The sequence below is a fragment of the Entelurus aequoreus genome, linkage group LG24 (genome assembly GCF_033978785.1).
Source record: "Entelurus aequoreus isolate RoL-2023_Sb linkage group LG24, RoL_Eaeq_v1.1, whole genome shotgun sequence".
Lineage (NCBI taxonomy): Eukaryota > Metazoa > Chordata > Actinopteri > Syngnathiformes > Syngnathidae > Entelurus > Entelurus aequoreus.
The window spans coordinates 34,992,677-35,010,883 of NC_084754.1; the positions used below are offsets into that span (position 1 = coordinate 34,992,677).

An 18,207-nucleotide genomic window follows, 5' to 3' on the forward strand; every position below is an offset into this window, starting at 1 on the left:
CAGTTTTACGGATTGGTGACTGGAGGTGCAGCAGTTTGTATACAGGGAGAAGAGCCAGGGGGAGAGTACACAGCTCTGAGGAATACCAGTGTTTGTGGTTCGACTGTCCGAGACAATCTTCCCCAGCCGTACGTGCTGTCTTCGGTCTGTCAGGAAGTCATTAATCCAACTGCAGAGGGAGTCGGGCACGCTGAGCTGGTAGAGCTTGTCTCGTAGCAGTCCAGGGAGGATGGTGTTGAAGGCAGAGCTGAAGTCCACAAACAGGATCCTAGCGTAGGTTCCTGGGGAGTCCAGATGCTCCAGGATGAAGTGGAGGGCCAGGTTCACTGCATCATCCACAGACCTGTTGGCTCTGTAGGCGAACTGCAGTGGGTCCAGGAGGGGGGCGGTGATGTCCTTGAGGTGGGGCAGGACCAAGCGCTCAAAGGACTTCATGACCACAGACGTCAGCGCGACCGGCCTGTAGTCATTTAGTCCTGTGATCCGTGCTTTCTTGGGGACAGGGACAATGGTAGAGGTCTTAAAGCAGGACGGCACGCGGCATAGCTCCAGAGAGGTGTTAAAAATGTCAGTGAAGACAGGAGCCAGCTGGTCCGCACAGTGTCTGAGAGTGGAGGGGGAGACACCATCCGGCCCGGGGGCCTTCCTCGTATTCAGCTTCAAGAACTGCCGGCGTACATCCTCTTCTTTGATGGAGAGGGTCTTTACAGTCTTATGATGTTTTTGGAGTCCTGTGATGTCATTGGAGTCCTTTAACTCCTTTAATGATGTGCTGGCATTGGTGGGGAGGGTGATGGTGGGGGGAGCATGGCTTTGATGAGCTGAAGGCCGTTCATGACGACAGTAATGTGTGTTGAGGCCCTGAGCGAGAGTCCGGTCATTCAGGGCCTGGGGGGTTTTGGGCTTATAGTTCGTAAGGGCCCTTAGACCTCTCCAAACTGCCGCAGAATCATTGGAGCGGAACTGTTCCTGTAGACGGTTAGACTACACAGATTTAGCTTTCTCCACTTCCCTGGTGAAGTGGTACTTCGCTTCTCTGTATGTACTTCGGTCCCCGCTTCTCCACGCAGCCTCCTTTTTCTTGCGCAGCTGTCGGAGCTTGGGTGTGAACCAGGGCTTGTCGTTGTTATAACAAACCCTGGTGCGCGTTGGAATGATGCGCGCCTCATTGAACTGTATGTATGAGGTCACAGTGTCCGTATACTCGTCCAGATTGTTCGTGGCCGCTCCAATTGCCTCCCAGTCTGTCGTTTCCCAGCAAGCACGCAACTCGTCCACAGACTCGGCGGTGAAACACTTAATGTTCCTCATAACAGGTTTAGCCAGTTTCAGTCTCTGTCTGTATGAAGGGATTAAGTGCACCATCACATGATCTGATAGTCCAAGAGCAGCGCGCGGGACTGCATGAAAAGCCTTGCTCAGTGTAGTGTAGCAGTGATCCAGCGTGTTCTCCTCTCTGGTCGGGCATTTAATAAACTGTCTATACTTTGGTAATTCCTGGCTCAAATTTCCCTTGTTAAAGTCACCAAGCACGATAACAAGAGAGTCAGGAAAAAACCGTTCCACATGTAAGATCTGTCCTGCGAGCGCGCGCTGAGCGTCACGCACGTCCGCGCCGGGCGGGATGTAAACAGCCACGAGAATGAGTGAAACAATCTCACGCGGTGAGTAAAAGGGCTTACAGTGGATGAAAAAATATTCCAGAGAGGAAGAACAGTGTCTAAAAATCACAGTCACGTCTGTGCACCAGCTATTGTTGATAAAGAAGCATAGTCCCCCGCCTCTTTTTTTGCCAGAGAGCGCCGCGTCTCGGTCCGCGCGGAGGAGATGAAAGCCCTCCAGTTGAAGCGCGCTGTCCGGGACACTTGCGCTCAGCCAAGTCTCTGTGAAACACAACACACATGATGAGGAGAAGTCCTTGTTCCTTCTCATCAGCAACGCTAGCTCGTCCATCTTGTTGGCAAGTGAGCGGACGTTGGAGAGGAAGATGCCTGGTAGAGGCGTGCGCAATCCCCGTCCGCGAAGACGGACAAGTGCGCCCGCTCTCTTTCCTCGTCGATGCGTTTTCCCTCTTTTGATCGCAGAATGGACCAAATCCGCAGCTGACGCTAAGATGACCGGTAACAAGTCCATAGGGATGGTGGATCTGATGTTCAGTAGCTCTTCACGGGTGTAAGAGCACCCGGAAACACAATTTATGTACAAAAACAAACAAAACAGAGCGCACGAAAGCACCGAGGCAGCCTTCATCGGCGCCATGATGATGACGTAGAGCTAGGTATTTATGGCAAAAATCCAAATCGCGATTATTTTAACCTTTTACCTACATTTTGGTTAATGCAAAATGATTCCACTCTCAACTTAGGGCTGGACAATGAATATAAATTTTAATTTCCATCCATCCATCCATTTCTAGCCGCTTATCCGAGTCCGGGTTGAGGGGCAGCAGTCTAAGCAGAGATACCGAGGCGTTCCCAGACCAGCTGTGAGACATAGTCCCTCCAACGTGTCCAAGGTCTGCCCCGAAGACTCCTCCCGGCTGGACATGCCCGAAACACTTCACCAGGGAGGCATCCGTAGTAGATGCCCGAGCCATCTCAGCTGGCTCCTCTCGACGTGAAAGAGCAGCGGCTCTACTCTGAGTCTCTCCCGGATGACAGAACTCCTCACACTATCTCTGAGGGTGATCTCAGACATCCGGCGGAGGAAACTAATTTCTGCCGCTTGTATTTGCGACCTTGTCCTTTCGGTCATTAACCAAAGCTTGTGATCATAGGTGAGAGTAGGAACGTAGACTGACCTATAAATCACCACAACAGACCGGTGAAGTGACTGCATCACTGCAGACGCCGCACCAATCCGTCTGTCAATCTTGCGTTCTATTCTTCCCTCACTCGTGAACAAGACCCCAAGATACTTGAACTCCTCCACTTGAGGCAGAACTTCCCTCCCGACCCGAAGGGTGCAGTCCAGCTTTTCCGACTGAGAACCATGACCTCAGATTTGGAGGTGCTGATCCTCATCCCAGCAGTTTTATACTCAGCTGCAAATCGCCCCAGTGAACGCTGAAGGTCCCAGCCTGATGAAGTCAACAGGACCACATCATCTACAAAAAGCAGAGATGCGATCCTCTGGCCACCAAACTGGAATCCGTCCACACCCTGACTGCGCCTAGAAAGTATGTTCATAAAAACAATGAACAGGACCGGTGACAAAGGGCAGCCATGGTGGAGTCCAACGTCCACTGGGAACATGTCTGACTTATTAGACTTAGACTTCCTTTTTATTGTCATTCAAATTTGAACTTTACAGCTGATAAGAACGAAATGTCGTTACATAAGCTCATGGTAGTGCAGGATAAAAAAGCAATAAGATGCATATATAAATAAATATATATATATAAATAATATATAAATAAATAAATAAAATAAATAAATATATATAAATAAATACATAGATTACTGTACAGATAAATATATTGTATTTTTTCACATGCGTCCACGTTTATGGATGTATGTTATATTGTCTTTTTTATTCCAGCGAGTTAATCCATTTTGGGGGGAGTTGAGGGGATAATTTAATTATGATGCGTTCAAGAGTCAAGAGATGCGTTATTACCGGCAATGTGAACGAGACTCCTGCTCCGCTTGTACAAGGACCGTATGACCCGTAGCAACGGACCCTGGACCCCGTACTCCTGGAGCACCCCCCACAGGACACCGCGAAGGATGATTGAAAGCCTTTTCCTGATTCACAAAACACATGTAGACTGGTTGAGCAAACTCCCATGCCCACTCTAGTACCCTAGAGAGGGTATAAATCTGGTCCTGTGTTCCACGACCAGGAGGAAAATCACATTGTTCCTACTGAATCCGAGGCTCGACTAACGGCCGGACTCTCCTTTCCAGCACCCTGAAATAGACTTTCCCCAGGAGGCCAAAGTGTGATCCCTCTATAATTGGAACACACCCTACGGTCCCCCTTCTTGACAAGGGGGACACCACCCCGGTCTGCCAATTAAGAGGTACCGCCCCAGACTTCCACGCTATGTTGAAGAGACGTGTCAGCCAAGACAGTCCCACAACATCCAGAGCCTTGAGGTATTCGGGGCGAATCTCGTCCTCTCCTGGGGCCTTGCCACTGGGCAATTTTTTGATTAACTCAGCAACTTTGGCTCCGTCGATGGAAATGTACACGTTTGTGACCTCAGACTTTGCCTCCTCTACGGAGGGTATGTCTGTAGAATTAAGGAGATCCTCAAAGTATTCCTTCCACCGCCCAACTAAAACCCTAGTAGTGGTCAGCAGGTTTCTGCCCCCACTATACACAATGTGGGCAGGGCACTGCTTCCCCCTCCTGAGGCGTCGGATGGTTTGCCAGAATCTCTTTGAGGTCGACCAAAAATCTTGCTCCATGGTCTCACCGAACTCCTCCCATGCCCAAGTTTGTGCTTCCGCCACCGATCAGGCCGCGGCTCGCTTGGCTTGTCGGTACCTGTCAGCTGCTCCGGGGGTCCCACAAGCGAGCCATGCTCGGTAGGATTCTTTCTTCAGCTTGACTGCCCCCTTTACCTCTGGTGTCCACCATCGGGTTTGGGGGTTGCTGCCATGACAAGCACCAACCGCCTTGCAACCACAGCATCCAGAGCCTTAAAGAACTCTGGGCGGATCTCATTCACCCCCAGGTCCTTGCCACTGAGGAGCTTTTTAACTACCTCGGCAACCCTCGGCCCCAGAAACAGGAGAGCCCACCGCAGATTCCCCAGGAACTGCATGCTCATAGGAAGACATGTAGGTGGGATTGAGGAGGTCTTCGAAGTATTCCCTCCCCGATCTACAACATCCGCAGTCGAGGTCAGCAGCACACCATTCTCACCATAAACGGTGTTGACAGTGCATTGCCTCCCTCTCCTGGGGCGGCGGATGGTGGTCCAGAATCGCTTCGAAGCCGTCCGGAAGTCGTTTTCTATGTATTCCCCGAATTCCTCCCATGTCCAAGTTTTTTCCCCCCGCGACCACCGAAGCCGCACACCGCTTGGCCTGTCGGTACCTCTCTGCTGCCTCCAGACTCCCATGAGCCAAAATGACCTGATAGGACTCTTTCTTCAGCTTGACGGCATCTCTCACTGCTGATGTCCACCAGCAGGTTCTGGGATTACAGCCACAACAGGAACCTTGTGGCCACAGCTCCGATCGGCCGCCTCAACAATAGAGGTACAGAACATGGTCCACTCGGACTCAAAATTCAGCGCCTCCCTCGTGACATGTGGGAATTGAAACTCTCTCTGACAGGAGTAAGAATGATGTTTGTTAAAAAATTATCTATTTCGATGCCATTATCGAATCCTCTTTTTGAACCGATTCCTTGTCGATTCTCTTATCAAATGCAGATAGGTTGTTGTATATGGAAAAAAACCCACAATACTTGATTTAACAAAAGCTCACTTTTATTTTTTAAGAAAAAAATAAAATAAAATAAATAACTAAATATTGACTGTTGACCCAAACATTTTTTTAAATAAAATAAATAAATATTGACTGTAAGTGCCCCTTTAAGTGGGCCACCTAAGAAAAATACATGCAGGGAAAATCCTGGATTCATTTGTATTGTACAGCACTTTACATTTGAAACAAATCTCAGAGTAATGGTGTTGTTTACTTTTTGCTCCATTACATGTCAGCAAAATACAATTATTAAAGGCCTACTGAAACCCACTACTACCGACCACGCAGTCTGATAGTTTATATATCAATGATGAAATCTTAACATTATAACACATGCCAATACGGCCGGGTTAACTTATAAAGTGACATTTTAAATTTGCCGCTAAACTTCCGGTTCGAAACGCCTCTGAGGATGACGTATGCGCGTGACGTAGCCCGACGAACACGGGTATGCCTTCCACATTGAAGCCGGTACGAAAAAGCTCTGTTTTCATTTCATAATTCCACAGTATTCTGGACATCTGTGTTCGTGAATCTGTTTCAATCATGTTCATTGCATTATGGAGAAGGAAGCCAAGCAAGCAAAGAAGAAAGTTGTCGGTGCGAAATGGACGTATTTTTCGAACGTAGTCAGCCACAACAGTACACAGCCGGCGCTTCTTTGTTTACATTCCCGAAAGATGCAGTCAAGGTGGAAGAACTCGGATAACAGAGACTCTAACCAGGAGGACTTTTGATTTGGATACACAGACGCCTGTAGAGAACTGGGACAACACAGACTCTTACCAGGATTACTTTGATTTGGATGACAAAGACGCAGACGTGCTACTGTGAGTATGCAGCTTTGGCTTTTTTTTGCGTATGTACGTAACTTTTTAAAAATATATAAGCTTTATGAACCTTGGGTTAGGTGAACGGTCTTTTGGGCTGAGTGATTGTGTGTGTTGATCATGTGTTTGAATTGTATTGGCGTGTTCTATGGAGCTAGGAGCTAGCAGAGGAGCTAGGAGCTAGCATAACACGTACCGTACCGTAAGTGCGCGTCACGTACGTAACTTTTTAAAAATATATAAGCTTTATGAACCTTGGGTTAGGTGAACGGTCTTTTGGGCTGAGTGATTGTGTGTGTTGATCGGGTGTTTGAATTGTATTGGCGTGTTCTATTGAGCTAGGAGCTAGCAGAGGAGCTAGGAGCTAGCATAACAAACACGCAGGTGTTATTATGCAGGATTAATTTGTGGCATATTAAATATAAGCCTGGTTGTGTTGTGGCTAATAGAGTATATATATGTCTTGTGTTTATTTACTGTTGTAGTCATTCCCAGCTGAATATCAGGTACCGTGAGTATGCAGCCTTGGCTGCTAAACATTCGATAACTTGACCGTATGTGCGCGTCACGTACGTAACTTTTTAAAAATATATAAGCTTTATGAACCTTGGGTTAGGTAAACGGTCTTTTGGGCTGAGTGATTGTGTGTGTTGATCAGGTGTTTGAATTGTATTGGCGTGTTCTATGGAGCTAGGAGCTAGCAGAGGAGCTAGGAGCTAGCATAACAAACACGCAGGTGTTTTTATGCAGGATTAATTTGTGGCATATTAAATATAAGCCTGGTTGTGTTGTGGCTAATAGAGTATATATATGTCTTGTGTTTATTTACTGTTGTAGTCATTCCCAGCTGAATATCAGGTCACCCCCGGCTCTCACAGCATCTTCCCTATCTGAATAGCTTCAACTCCCCACTAGTCCTTCACTTGCACTTTACTCATCCACAAATCTTTCATCCTCGCTCAAATTAATGGGGAAATTGTCGCTTTCTCGGTCCGAATCTCTCTCACTTCATGCGGCCATCATTGTAAACAATAGGGAACTTTGCGTATATGTTCAACTGACTACGTCACGCTACTTCCGGTAGGTGCAAGCCTTTTTTTTATCAGATACCAAAAGTTGCAATCTTTATCGTCGTTGTTCTATACTAAATCCTTTCAGCAAAAATATGGCAATATCGCGAAATGATCAAGTATGACACATAGAATAGATCTGCTATCCCCGTTTAAATAAAAAAAATTCATTTCAGTAGGCCTTTAACCTACTTGTATTCGTCTGTGTTCACCAAGTTGAAGGGGAGGAGATTTTTCACCATCATTCTCGTTAGCTTGTGAGTAATGTTACTCTCCCCCTCACTCATCTTGCTGCGCTCTGTTATACCTCGCTATGGTAAATGGGTTAACGCTCTGTGCTACAGAGCAAACACTGCCCTGGTCACTCTGGCTGTCATGAATGTCATCATCTGAAATAGGATGTTAACATTATCTTAATTCACATCTTGCAAGCACTAGTTTATTAGACAGACCTACAAACCCTGGAGTGATGTAGGCTACAAGATACCGTTAACGTTATCAGACACATACAAAAACGATAACGTTAACGTTACCGTTAGCCACTGACTATGCTTAGGTAACGTTAGTCTAGCTAACATTACTGCAGTCTTGGTTGACATAAGAGGTAACGTTATTTTAGCCTAAAGGCTACAAGTGAGCAGATATGGAAATTAACCGGCAACAGTTAACGTTAGTTAGTCACCGGCACTATCACTGGGACTGCAGGTTGAAGCAGAGGAAGAGGGGCGTGCTTCGCCATCTCTGTCGCTGCTTCTCCACGTGTCGAAGACACGACACATTTCTCTAACCTTTAGGTTTTGTACGGCCTGAACATGTTTCAACATGTTTGTTGTACTGCTCCTATTAAAGGAAAGCGAAGCCTGGCAAAAATTTCAGATAGCCGTTTCCTCGTCGTATTTCTTAGTAAAGTGAAGCCATGCCTTGGAGCGTTTTTTCCGGTCCATTGTTGTTGCTGCTTCTGTATCTGCCGCCGAATGACTGAGCTAGGTCATTTCCTCTGACGTGCCACAGGACATTTCCTGTGACACGGGATTCGTTCCCAGGGATTTGAACAAAAAAACCAAATCTTTTTCTTAACTATAGTGGCTTTGATAACGGGAACCGTTTTTTAAAAAAGGGATTCGAATCAATGGAATCGGTTCTTTTCTTATAGAACAATCGGGAGAACCGGTTTTCGAACATCATCCCTAGACAGGAGACTCTGCTAGACGTTCCCAGCAGACCCTCACAATGCGTTTGGGCCTGCCAGGTCGGTCCGGGATCTTTCCCCACCATCGGAGCCAACTCACCACCAAGTGGTGATGGGTAGAAAGCTCCACCCTCCTCTTCTCCAAAACATGAGACCGCAAATCTGATGACACAACTACAAAGTTGATCATGGAACTATTTACAAACCACCACAAAATTTAAATTCATTTATTGATGATTTTTACGTAATTGCTTTCAGTTGTGTAAATGGTAAATGGGTTGTACTTGTACACCGCTTTTCTACCTTCAAGGTACTTAAAGCGCTTTGACACTATTTCCACATTCACCCATTCCGACATACACACTGATGGCCGCAGCTGCCATGCAAGGCCCTAATCACGACCCATCAGGAGCAAGGGTGAAGTGTCTTACTCAAGGACACAAAAGACGTGACAAGGATGACGGAAACTGGGGATCGAACCAGGAACCCTCAAGTTGCTGGCACGGCCAATCTACCAACCGAGCAATGCCGTCCCGTGCACTGATTTTGACTGTTTGGTCTTTATAGGGGACTTAAATGTGCATATTTATTGTATTTATTTTTGTAAATATAACTTTATGCAATGTTGGTGACAATAACCTTGATATGAAGTGTTCAAATTGTTACATCCCTAATTGAGATATGAGCCCTCTCTCGGCTAAGTTATACTTTAAGATGCAAGTAAAAAATTGGGTGAGGAGCCAGCTTCAGATATCTTTCTACCGCTATTTGGCTTAGCGAATGCCCCAGTGAACATTGCTGAGAAGAAGTGGTTTATATTCATTGAATTAAAGACAGACATCAACTACTGACTGTTAATCACAAACTTTTTGACATATACTTTGATTACCTGCAGGTGGCTGACAATGCAGAAGGGTTCTGGACGGTTCAGTCCACAGGTGGATGTTGAATACAACTGGTGGTCTCTGCCAATAAGAAGATCTCCTGTTGCCGGGTAACAGCTGCCCTCAGTGCAGCCATCACTGAACTCTGCAAGGCTAATCTGGTCCTGGTATTGGTTTACCACAGGCCTGACGTACTGGGCCAAGGTGGACTCGAGTAGACCTGGGAGCAGAACACCGGTCAGTTCAACAAAGGCCATGAAAACTGAGAGTATGAGCTGGGACGGAATCAAAGTGATTGTCTTTCATTTGAATTTGAATGTTTTTACATTTCTTTCCAAACTTTTTTCACAAAAAAATCTAAGGATTCGTGGGACATTTTAATATTAAAATTTTTGTTAAGAGTTAAAACCAACATATGTTTAGAAATGGATTTGTGTGTTCGTTTGTAATGGGTGACAAAGGATATTCAATAGAAACAATAAACATTTGGCCTACGATAGAGATTGATGACTCAATTTGATCGAGACTTGGTAATTGAGCCAATGTCTACACTAAGTCGTTTAATCCCTTAAACGAATAATTGTTTAGCCTAAGCCCCGTTTCAGCCACACTAAACCAGCATTTAAGGTCCCCCTCCTCTGACAAATTTTTACCCGTGTAATTCTTGAATCTCCGGCACTTAGCTTTCTTTGTATGGACTCATTGATCGTTTACAAAGTCAGTTTGGAGAGGAAGTGACGTCAGAAAAACCACGCCCACACAGGAAGTGACATCAGAAAGAACGCACCACAGACAGCTTCATAATAAAGTGGTTTCGTAACTCGGAGGTAGCCACTGGAAATATGAAGGAGAGTCATCCAGACATGCCCGTGTTTCTCCTTCTTAAGAGAAAGCGATTGCTGTTTTTTCGGATACAACACTTCTCAGACGGCAAGAGAACTTTCGAATATCTGGCTGGGTCAGCTGTGTTTCTACTTAGCGAAAAACTTTGTCCATTTGTCGAAGGAGAGACAATGAGAATGCGAGCTCCCGTGAATGTGATAAAAAAAGTAGCGTGTGCTTTGTACTACCTGGCCGTTGAGGAAAACGGCGAATGCATTTGGACTGGTAAAGCAGACTGTATCAGTTACTGTCCACCATGTATGTCGCGGACTCGACGTCTAGGTCCAGAGTATATAAAGTCACCAAAAAGGAATGGACAATGAAGGTGAAGGCAAAACAGTGAGGAGTGTCCTGACCAGATATCTAGATCCCTAGTTTGATTGATGTAAAATGTTCTTTATCACATTGTTTACGTGTCTAATAAAGATTTGATTAATTTATGATGGCTCAGGTGTGATTCATTACAATAGGGCCCCACAGCACACTGGATTCCAGTTCATTGAAATACCACAACACTGGATATTGTTTAGATAAGTTACATTTAAGAACTTGCACACAAAGCAACACTGGAGATGTGTGCATTTTCCGCGCATGCTTACTAGGTCGCGTTGCGCCGGCGGACAGAGGGGGGCGGGGGTCTTAAACGGTGACATTGTTGTATGTGGACATGGATATGGTTAGGTGTGATTTACCCTGGATAATCTTAGTGTAAACAGGGCCTGAGAGTGATGAGCTGCGATACTGTTATCATTAATTTTTTTGGTGTATTTGGTATCCCCATAAGTCCCGAAAATGTGAATCCAAACCATGAAGGCATGGCGGATTCATGAAACAATTTTCCCTTCCAAACTTTCTCCAAACAAGCCGTTTATAATTTGACACTTTAGTGATGTATTCTGCCTTAGTTACGTCAGTGGATACCTCCATATATGATAGAGGTTTACCCAAAGAGCTTTCAACAACACCTCCATTTTTATTCAGTTGTGAATGTGAGTGTGAATGTTGTTGGCCATGCGATGAGGTGGCGACTTGTGCAGGATGTACCCTGCCTTCTGCCCAAAAGCAGCTGGGATAGGCTACAGCCACGCCGCGACCCCGAGTGGGACAAGCAGTACAAAATGGGTGGATGGATGGATGGAATCAAGCCATCCGACCATCATCAGAAAATACTCGGTGTGTGGGGCAACAATTCTGGCAGAGGCTGAATACAACCACTTTGGTAGACCGCCTCAAAACCAAATACTTTATTTTTTAATTGAGAAAACATGTTTTCTGTTATTTGCATCATTTGTGTCATTTTAAAGGCCTACTGAAAGCCACTACTAGCGACCACGCAGTCTGATAGTTTATATATCAATGATGAAATCTTAACATTGCAACACATGCCAATACGGCCGGGTTAACTTATAAAGTGCAATCTTAAATTTCCCGCTAAACTTCCGGTTGAAAAACTCCTTTGGATATGACGTATGCGCGTGACGTCACGACGGCAACGGAAGTATTCGTACCCAATGTGTCACCATACAAACTGCTCTGTTTTCATCGAACAATTCCACAGTATTCTGGACATCTGTGTTGGTGAATCTTTTGCAATTTGTTTAATGAACAATGGAGACTGCAAATAAGAAAGTTGTAGGTGCGATCGGTGTATTAGCAGCAGACTACAGCAACACAATCAGGAGGTTGTGTTGTGCTTGAGCTGGATAGCAGACGCACTACCGTGAGTACAGCTTTGGCTTTCAAACATTTGATCGCTTGCCCGTACGTGCGTGTCGATATGTGCATGTCACGTACGTAACTTTGGGGAAATATATGTTTCTTGCCGACTCTGATGGCGGCCGGGGTGTCGTCGAAAGCTACAACGCCCGCCGCCGCTCCGTAGTTAGCTTCAATGTTAAGCTTCGCCAAGCTGGAAATTATTAACCGTGTATTTACATGTTCATGGTTTAATAGTATTGTTGATCTTCTGTCTATCCTTCCAGTCAGGGTTTTTTAAAATGTTGTTTCTATCTGCATTTGAGCCTGATACTATCACGTTAGCTACGTAGCTAAGTTAGTTACCTTCAATTGTTAAGCTTTGCTAAGCTGGAAATTATTAACCGTGTATTTACATGTTCATGGTTTAATAGTATTGTTGATCTTCTGTCTATCCTTCCAGTCAGGGTTTTTTTTAAATGTTGTTTCTATCTGCATTTGAGCCTGATACTATCACTTTAGCTACGTAGCTAAGTTAGTTAGCTTCAATTGTTAAGCTTCGCCAAGCTGGAAATTATTAACCGTGTATTTACATGTTCATGGTTTAATAGTATTGTTGATCTTCTGTCTATCCTTCCAGTCAGGGTTTTTTTTAATTTTGTTTCTATCTGTATTTGAGCCCGATGCTATCACGTTAGCTCCGTAGCTAAAGTGCATCAACGATGTATTGTCGTGGAGATAAAAGTCACTGTGAATGTCCATTTCGCGTTCTCAACTCTCATTTTCAAGAGGATATAGTATCCGAGGTGGTTTAAAATACAAATCCGTGATCCACAATAGAAAAAGGAGAGAGTGTGGAATCCAATGAGACCTTGTACCTAAGTTACGGTCAGAGCGAAAAAAGATACACCCTGCACTGCCTCTAGTCTTTCACTCTAACGTTCCTCATCCACGAATCTTTCATCCTCGCTCAAATTAATGGGGTAATCGTCGCTTTCTCGGTCCGAATCTCTCTCGCTCCATAGTAAACAACGGGGAATTGTGAGGAATCCTTCCTCCTGTGATGTCACGCTACTTCCGGTATAGGCAAGGCTTTTTTTTTATCAGCGACCAAAAGTTGCGAACTTTGTCGTTGTTGTTCTATACTAAATCCTTTCAGCAAAAATATGGCAATATCGCGAAATGATCAAGTATGACACATAGAATGGATCTGCTATCCCTGTTTGAATACAAACATTTAATTTCAGTAGGCTTTTAAACAAAATAATACTATGGGTTAGAGATGGGCGATATGGCATTAAATCTATATAATGCAATACATATTGCAGCCTTCTACAATAACGATATATATCACAATATATTAGTTGGCAAATAATAATAAAGGTAATAGAACAATTTCAAAAGTAATTTAGCTGTTGACGTATGTGGTAGCATATTTCGTCATTTCCGGTTGTATTATTTTGTAAAAAATATTATCACTCTACTTGTTAATTCACTGTTAATATCTGGTTAATTTACAGGGACAATATTGGTCATAAAATACTGATACTGAACATTTTAAAGCTCATTAAATGATACAATTTTTGATCAGAATTATAAATCAGAAAAAACAGTATCGTGGTAAAACAATATCAATTAAATATTTAAATTATTTCCTTATTCCCTTTTTTTTAAGATACAAAACTTTCAGCGAAATAAAGTCAATACTGCATACAAACACAAATTTATATTGATTTCAATCCTCTGGTTTTTGCTGTGTCCAGTGAATTATTTATTTGTAACAAAAAAAATTATCAATATAATCACTGTAGTATTGACAATATACTGATATGGTTACTGTCGGTATTTATATCGTGCCGGCCCACACCTGTTTACACATTCAAGAGTTTAGCGATTAGCACTGGCTTATTGTATCATCTTCCGGTGTGAAGTGTAGCATGTCTAGTTATAATGATATTCGTAAGAAAATGTATTTGCCACCAATGAGGCGACGATCAATGACTTAGACACGGCCACTAGCAAGAATGCTACATTGAGTTGAGGATGCCTTTGTTTGCTGGTCGCGAAGTAGCCAACAGAACCTCCATGTTTAACAGGCTGAATGTGCGTTCACGAAGACGAACATGCATATTGCATACTTGCCAACCCTCCCCAATTTTCCGGGAGACTCCCGAATTTCAGTGCCTCTCCCGAAAATCTACCGGGACAACCATTCTCCCGAATTTCTCCCGATTTCCAGCCGGACAACAATTTTGGGGGCACGAGGCACGCCCCCTCCAGGTCCATGTGGACCTGAGTGAGGACAGCCTGTCGTCACGTCCGCTTTTTATCCATATAAATAGCGTGCCGGCCCAGTCACGTCATAACATCTACGGCTTTTGGAGAGCGCACAACTGAAGGAGACGAACGAAGAAGAGACAATCATGGCGACGACGAGTAAGAAGAAGAAGTACGCCTGGTGCATTTGATGAAGGCACTTTTGTGCGTGCCTCACAGCAATGCATCATCAGAGAGGGTGTTCAGCATGGTCACAAAGATAGTGACAGAGAATAGAACGAGGATGGACAATTCAACCCTAAACTCACTCCTTTCCTGCACATTTAATTTCACAGATGCTACCCATACCTATGCTCCTTCAAAGGCTGTGCAAAGCATTGCACTTTCAAATACAATAATGAGTAGAGGAGTGTTATGTGTGTGTATATGTGTAAATAAATGAACACTGAAATTCAAGTATTTATTTTATATATATATATATATATATATATATATATATATATATATATATATATATATATATATATATATATATATATATATATACATAATAAAATAAATATATATATAGCTAGAATTCACTGAAATTCAAGTATTTCTTTTATTTATATATATATATATATATATATATATATGTATAAATAAAAGAAATGCCATACTTGCCAACCTTGAGACCTCCGAATTCGGGAGATTGGGGGTGGGGGGGTTGAGGTGGGCGGGGTTGTTGTGGGCGGGGTTAAAGGGAGAGGAGTATATCTATAGGTAGAATTCACTGAAATTCAAGTATTTCTATATATATATATATATATATATATATATATATATATATATATATATATATATATATATATATAAATAAAATAATTACTTGAATTTCAGTGAGGTGGGGGGGTTGAGGTGGGCGGGGTTAAGGGGAGAGGAGTATATTTATAGGTAGAATTCACTGAAATTCAAGTATTTCTTTTATTTATATATGTATATATATATATATATGAAAATAACTGAACGACCCCGCCCACCTCAACCCCCCCACCCCCAATCTCCCGAATTCGGAGGTCTCAAGGTTGGCAAGTATGGCATATTGCACAGGGTTAAACCAGATATATATCATTATAAAGAGATTAGGTTTGTCCCGATACCAATATTTTGGTACCGGTACCAAAATGTATTTCGATAATTTTCAATACCTTTCGATACTTTTCTAAATAAAAGGGAAAACAAATGGCATTATTAATATTATTATTATTTTAACAGAAAATCTTACGGTACATTAAACATGTTTCTTATTGCAATCAAAGAACAATTTTGTCCTTAAATAAAATAGTGAACATATAAGACAACTTGTCTTTTAGTAGTAAAAAAACAAACAAAGGCTCCTAGTTAGTCTGCTGACATATGCAGTAACATATTGTGTCATTTCTCATTCTATTATTTTGTAAAAAATATTAAGGACGAGCTGTAAAAATGAATTATTAATCAAATTGTTCATTTACTGTTAATATCTGGTTATTTTTCATTTGAACATGTTCTATCTACACTTCTGTTAAAATGTAATAATCACTTATTCTTCTGTTTGGGTACTTTACATTAGTTTTGGATGATACCACAAATGTAGGTATCGATCTGATACCAAGTAGTTACGGGATCATACATTGAACTTCAACCTGCCCAGTGACCTTGTGGTTAGAGTGTCCGCCCTGAGATTGGTAGATTGTGAGTTCAATCCCCGGCAAAGACTATAAAAATGGGACCCATTACTTCCCTGCTTGGCACTCAGCATCAAAGGTTGGAATTGGGGGTTAAATTACCAAAATGATTCCCGAGCACGGCCACCGCTGCTGCTCACTACTCCCCTCACCTCCCAGGGGGTGGAACAAGGGATGGGTCAAATGCAGAGAGTAAATTCACCACACCTAGTGTGTGTGTGACTATCAGTGGTACTTTAACTTTTAACTTTATATTCAAAGTTCTCGTGTGTCCCTGGACATCTCATGTGTCCGGGATGTAAATCCTGAGTTTATAAACCTAATATGAATTTTTTAAAAAGGAATAAAGATTTTCTGACGATAAAAAATATCGGTGTAATCATTGTAGTATCAACCAGATACGGTCTTGTACTTAGTATCATTACAGTGTATGTCAGGTGTAGATCCACCCATGGCGTTTGTTTACATTGTGATGCGGGTATCCTCCTACGGTGTGTAGTGAAGCATGTTTAGCTATTCCTCGTCCTGCAGAGATGATACTTGTAAGAAGCTGACTTTTTTTGTCGCCATGGAGGCAAGGATTAGTTATTTAGAAGTAGCTACTGCCGACTGCAGATGGATGTTTGCTGTTAGCTAGCTAGCCATGTCTTAAAGCACCTCTTCCTGAGGGCGTTTCAGTGTTATAACTTTATCTTTATCGTCAGTTTTGAAGCCAAAATGCGTCCATTCTCCCTTTTCTGTCTACACACTGTGTCTGCTTGTAAGTACTCAGTAATCGTGCGCTGCCGAACATGCTCCTCTGCTCGTAAAACCAGCAATGTCACGACATGACGATGCGCCGTCATGCCCGGGAACCGGTACTTTTCAAACAGAGTATAGTACCGTTTTTGATTCATTAGTACCGCGATACTTAACTAGTACCGGTATACCCTACAACCCTAATAGAGATACAGAGTATTAAAAATAGAGCTGTCAAAATTAACAAGTTAACTTGTGATTAATCAAAAAAAGAGTATCACACTAACCATTTATTCACGCAGATTAATCAAAACAATTGATTTACATGCTCCTTTACCTTAACCGCGGATGGTGACCTGCAAGGTGTGTTGTTATATGGTCAATATTCAGCTTGATGCATACATCAGTGTAAAGATGAGTGAGGACACGCTCGCTGACACATTTCACTTAGATAATAAACCCCAAAGCTACTTTAGATGAAACTCTGATTTAGAAAAAATATTAATTTGACAGCACTAATTAACCATATACAATACTAATCAAAAATGTAATTCAAAATTTTATTTATTTCCATTTTGTACTGTTGGCTCTTATGAAAGTTTTAAGTAGAGTTTTAAAATGCAAAAAAAAAAAATTGAGAGTGAGAAATAATTTTTGAGTAAGCATTTTATTACACTGAAATAGGCTGTTCTTTTCAAAATAATATATTTTTTATCAAGTTACTGTTTAGGTTTCATCAGCTTTTTGTTTCTGAAATGGTTCTATTTCAATGTATTTGCCATAAAGTATACTGTGATGTATATTACAATATGTTGTTTATTACAATATATTGTTCATCCCTCGTGTTTGTTTAGTTGTGTTTTTAGAAAAGCAAATGGCCCCCGGGCCACATTTTCAACACCACTGACTAATATTTGCACTTTGTCATTATAACCATGTCAACTTTTAATGTGAAATGATTTTAAAGTGCAGAATTATCCTAACAAAAACAAATCAGCGGTTGTGGTCACGTAAAAAAACACTTTAAATTAATCAATTGAATGGCTTCAGTTTCTATCCAAAATCAGCCTCTTGAAACGTGCGCCATGTTTATGATCATATTTGTGTCTGCTATCGTTGTAGTAAGTGAGAAAAGAAACAAAGGTTTCTTACCGAGAAGCAGCACGAGTTGGACGGACAGCATCTTCGAGTCAAATCCCTCAAATATGTCAACTTTTAAAGTCCATCCGCTGATCTAAAGACTCCCACGCAGCGGCCGCCTCCACTAAAGTGCACTTAAATATCGGTGTGTGCTAGCAGCATCCGGAAAATCTTTCAAAATAAATATTTGGTGTCGCGAACGTGTGACTAAAAACTCCAGTATGTTGCTATGCAGCTTGGACAAAAATATTGTTTGTCGTCATAAAGATTGTTTTTTTTATTAGTTGTATTTATTATTCGTTTTCATTTAACTTTAAAACTATACCCAGCTGCACAAAACATCATTTATAGA

General features: G+C 42.6%; 1 protein-coding gene across 1 annotated transcript in view; it reads right to left on the bottom strand.

Moving 5' to 3' along the window:
- LOC133641808 (laminin subunit beta-1-like) overlaps window positions 1-17,996 on the bottom strand; it is a 111,797-nt gene extending 93,801 nt beyond the window's left edge. Inside the window, 2 exon segments of the mRNA XM_062035841.1 lie at window positions 9,423-9,637; window positions 17,868-17,996. Coding sequence (XP_061891825.1) covers window positions 9,423-9,637; window positions 17,868-17,898 — 246 coding nt within the window. The 5' untranslated portion in view covers window positions 17,899-17,996.
- Between the last annotated feature and the right edge of the window lie 211 nt (window positions 17,997-18,207).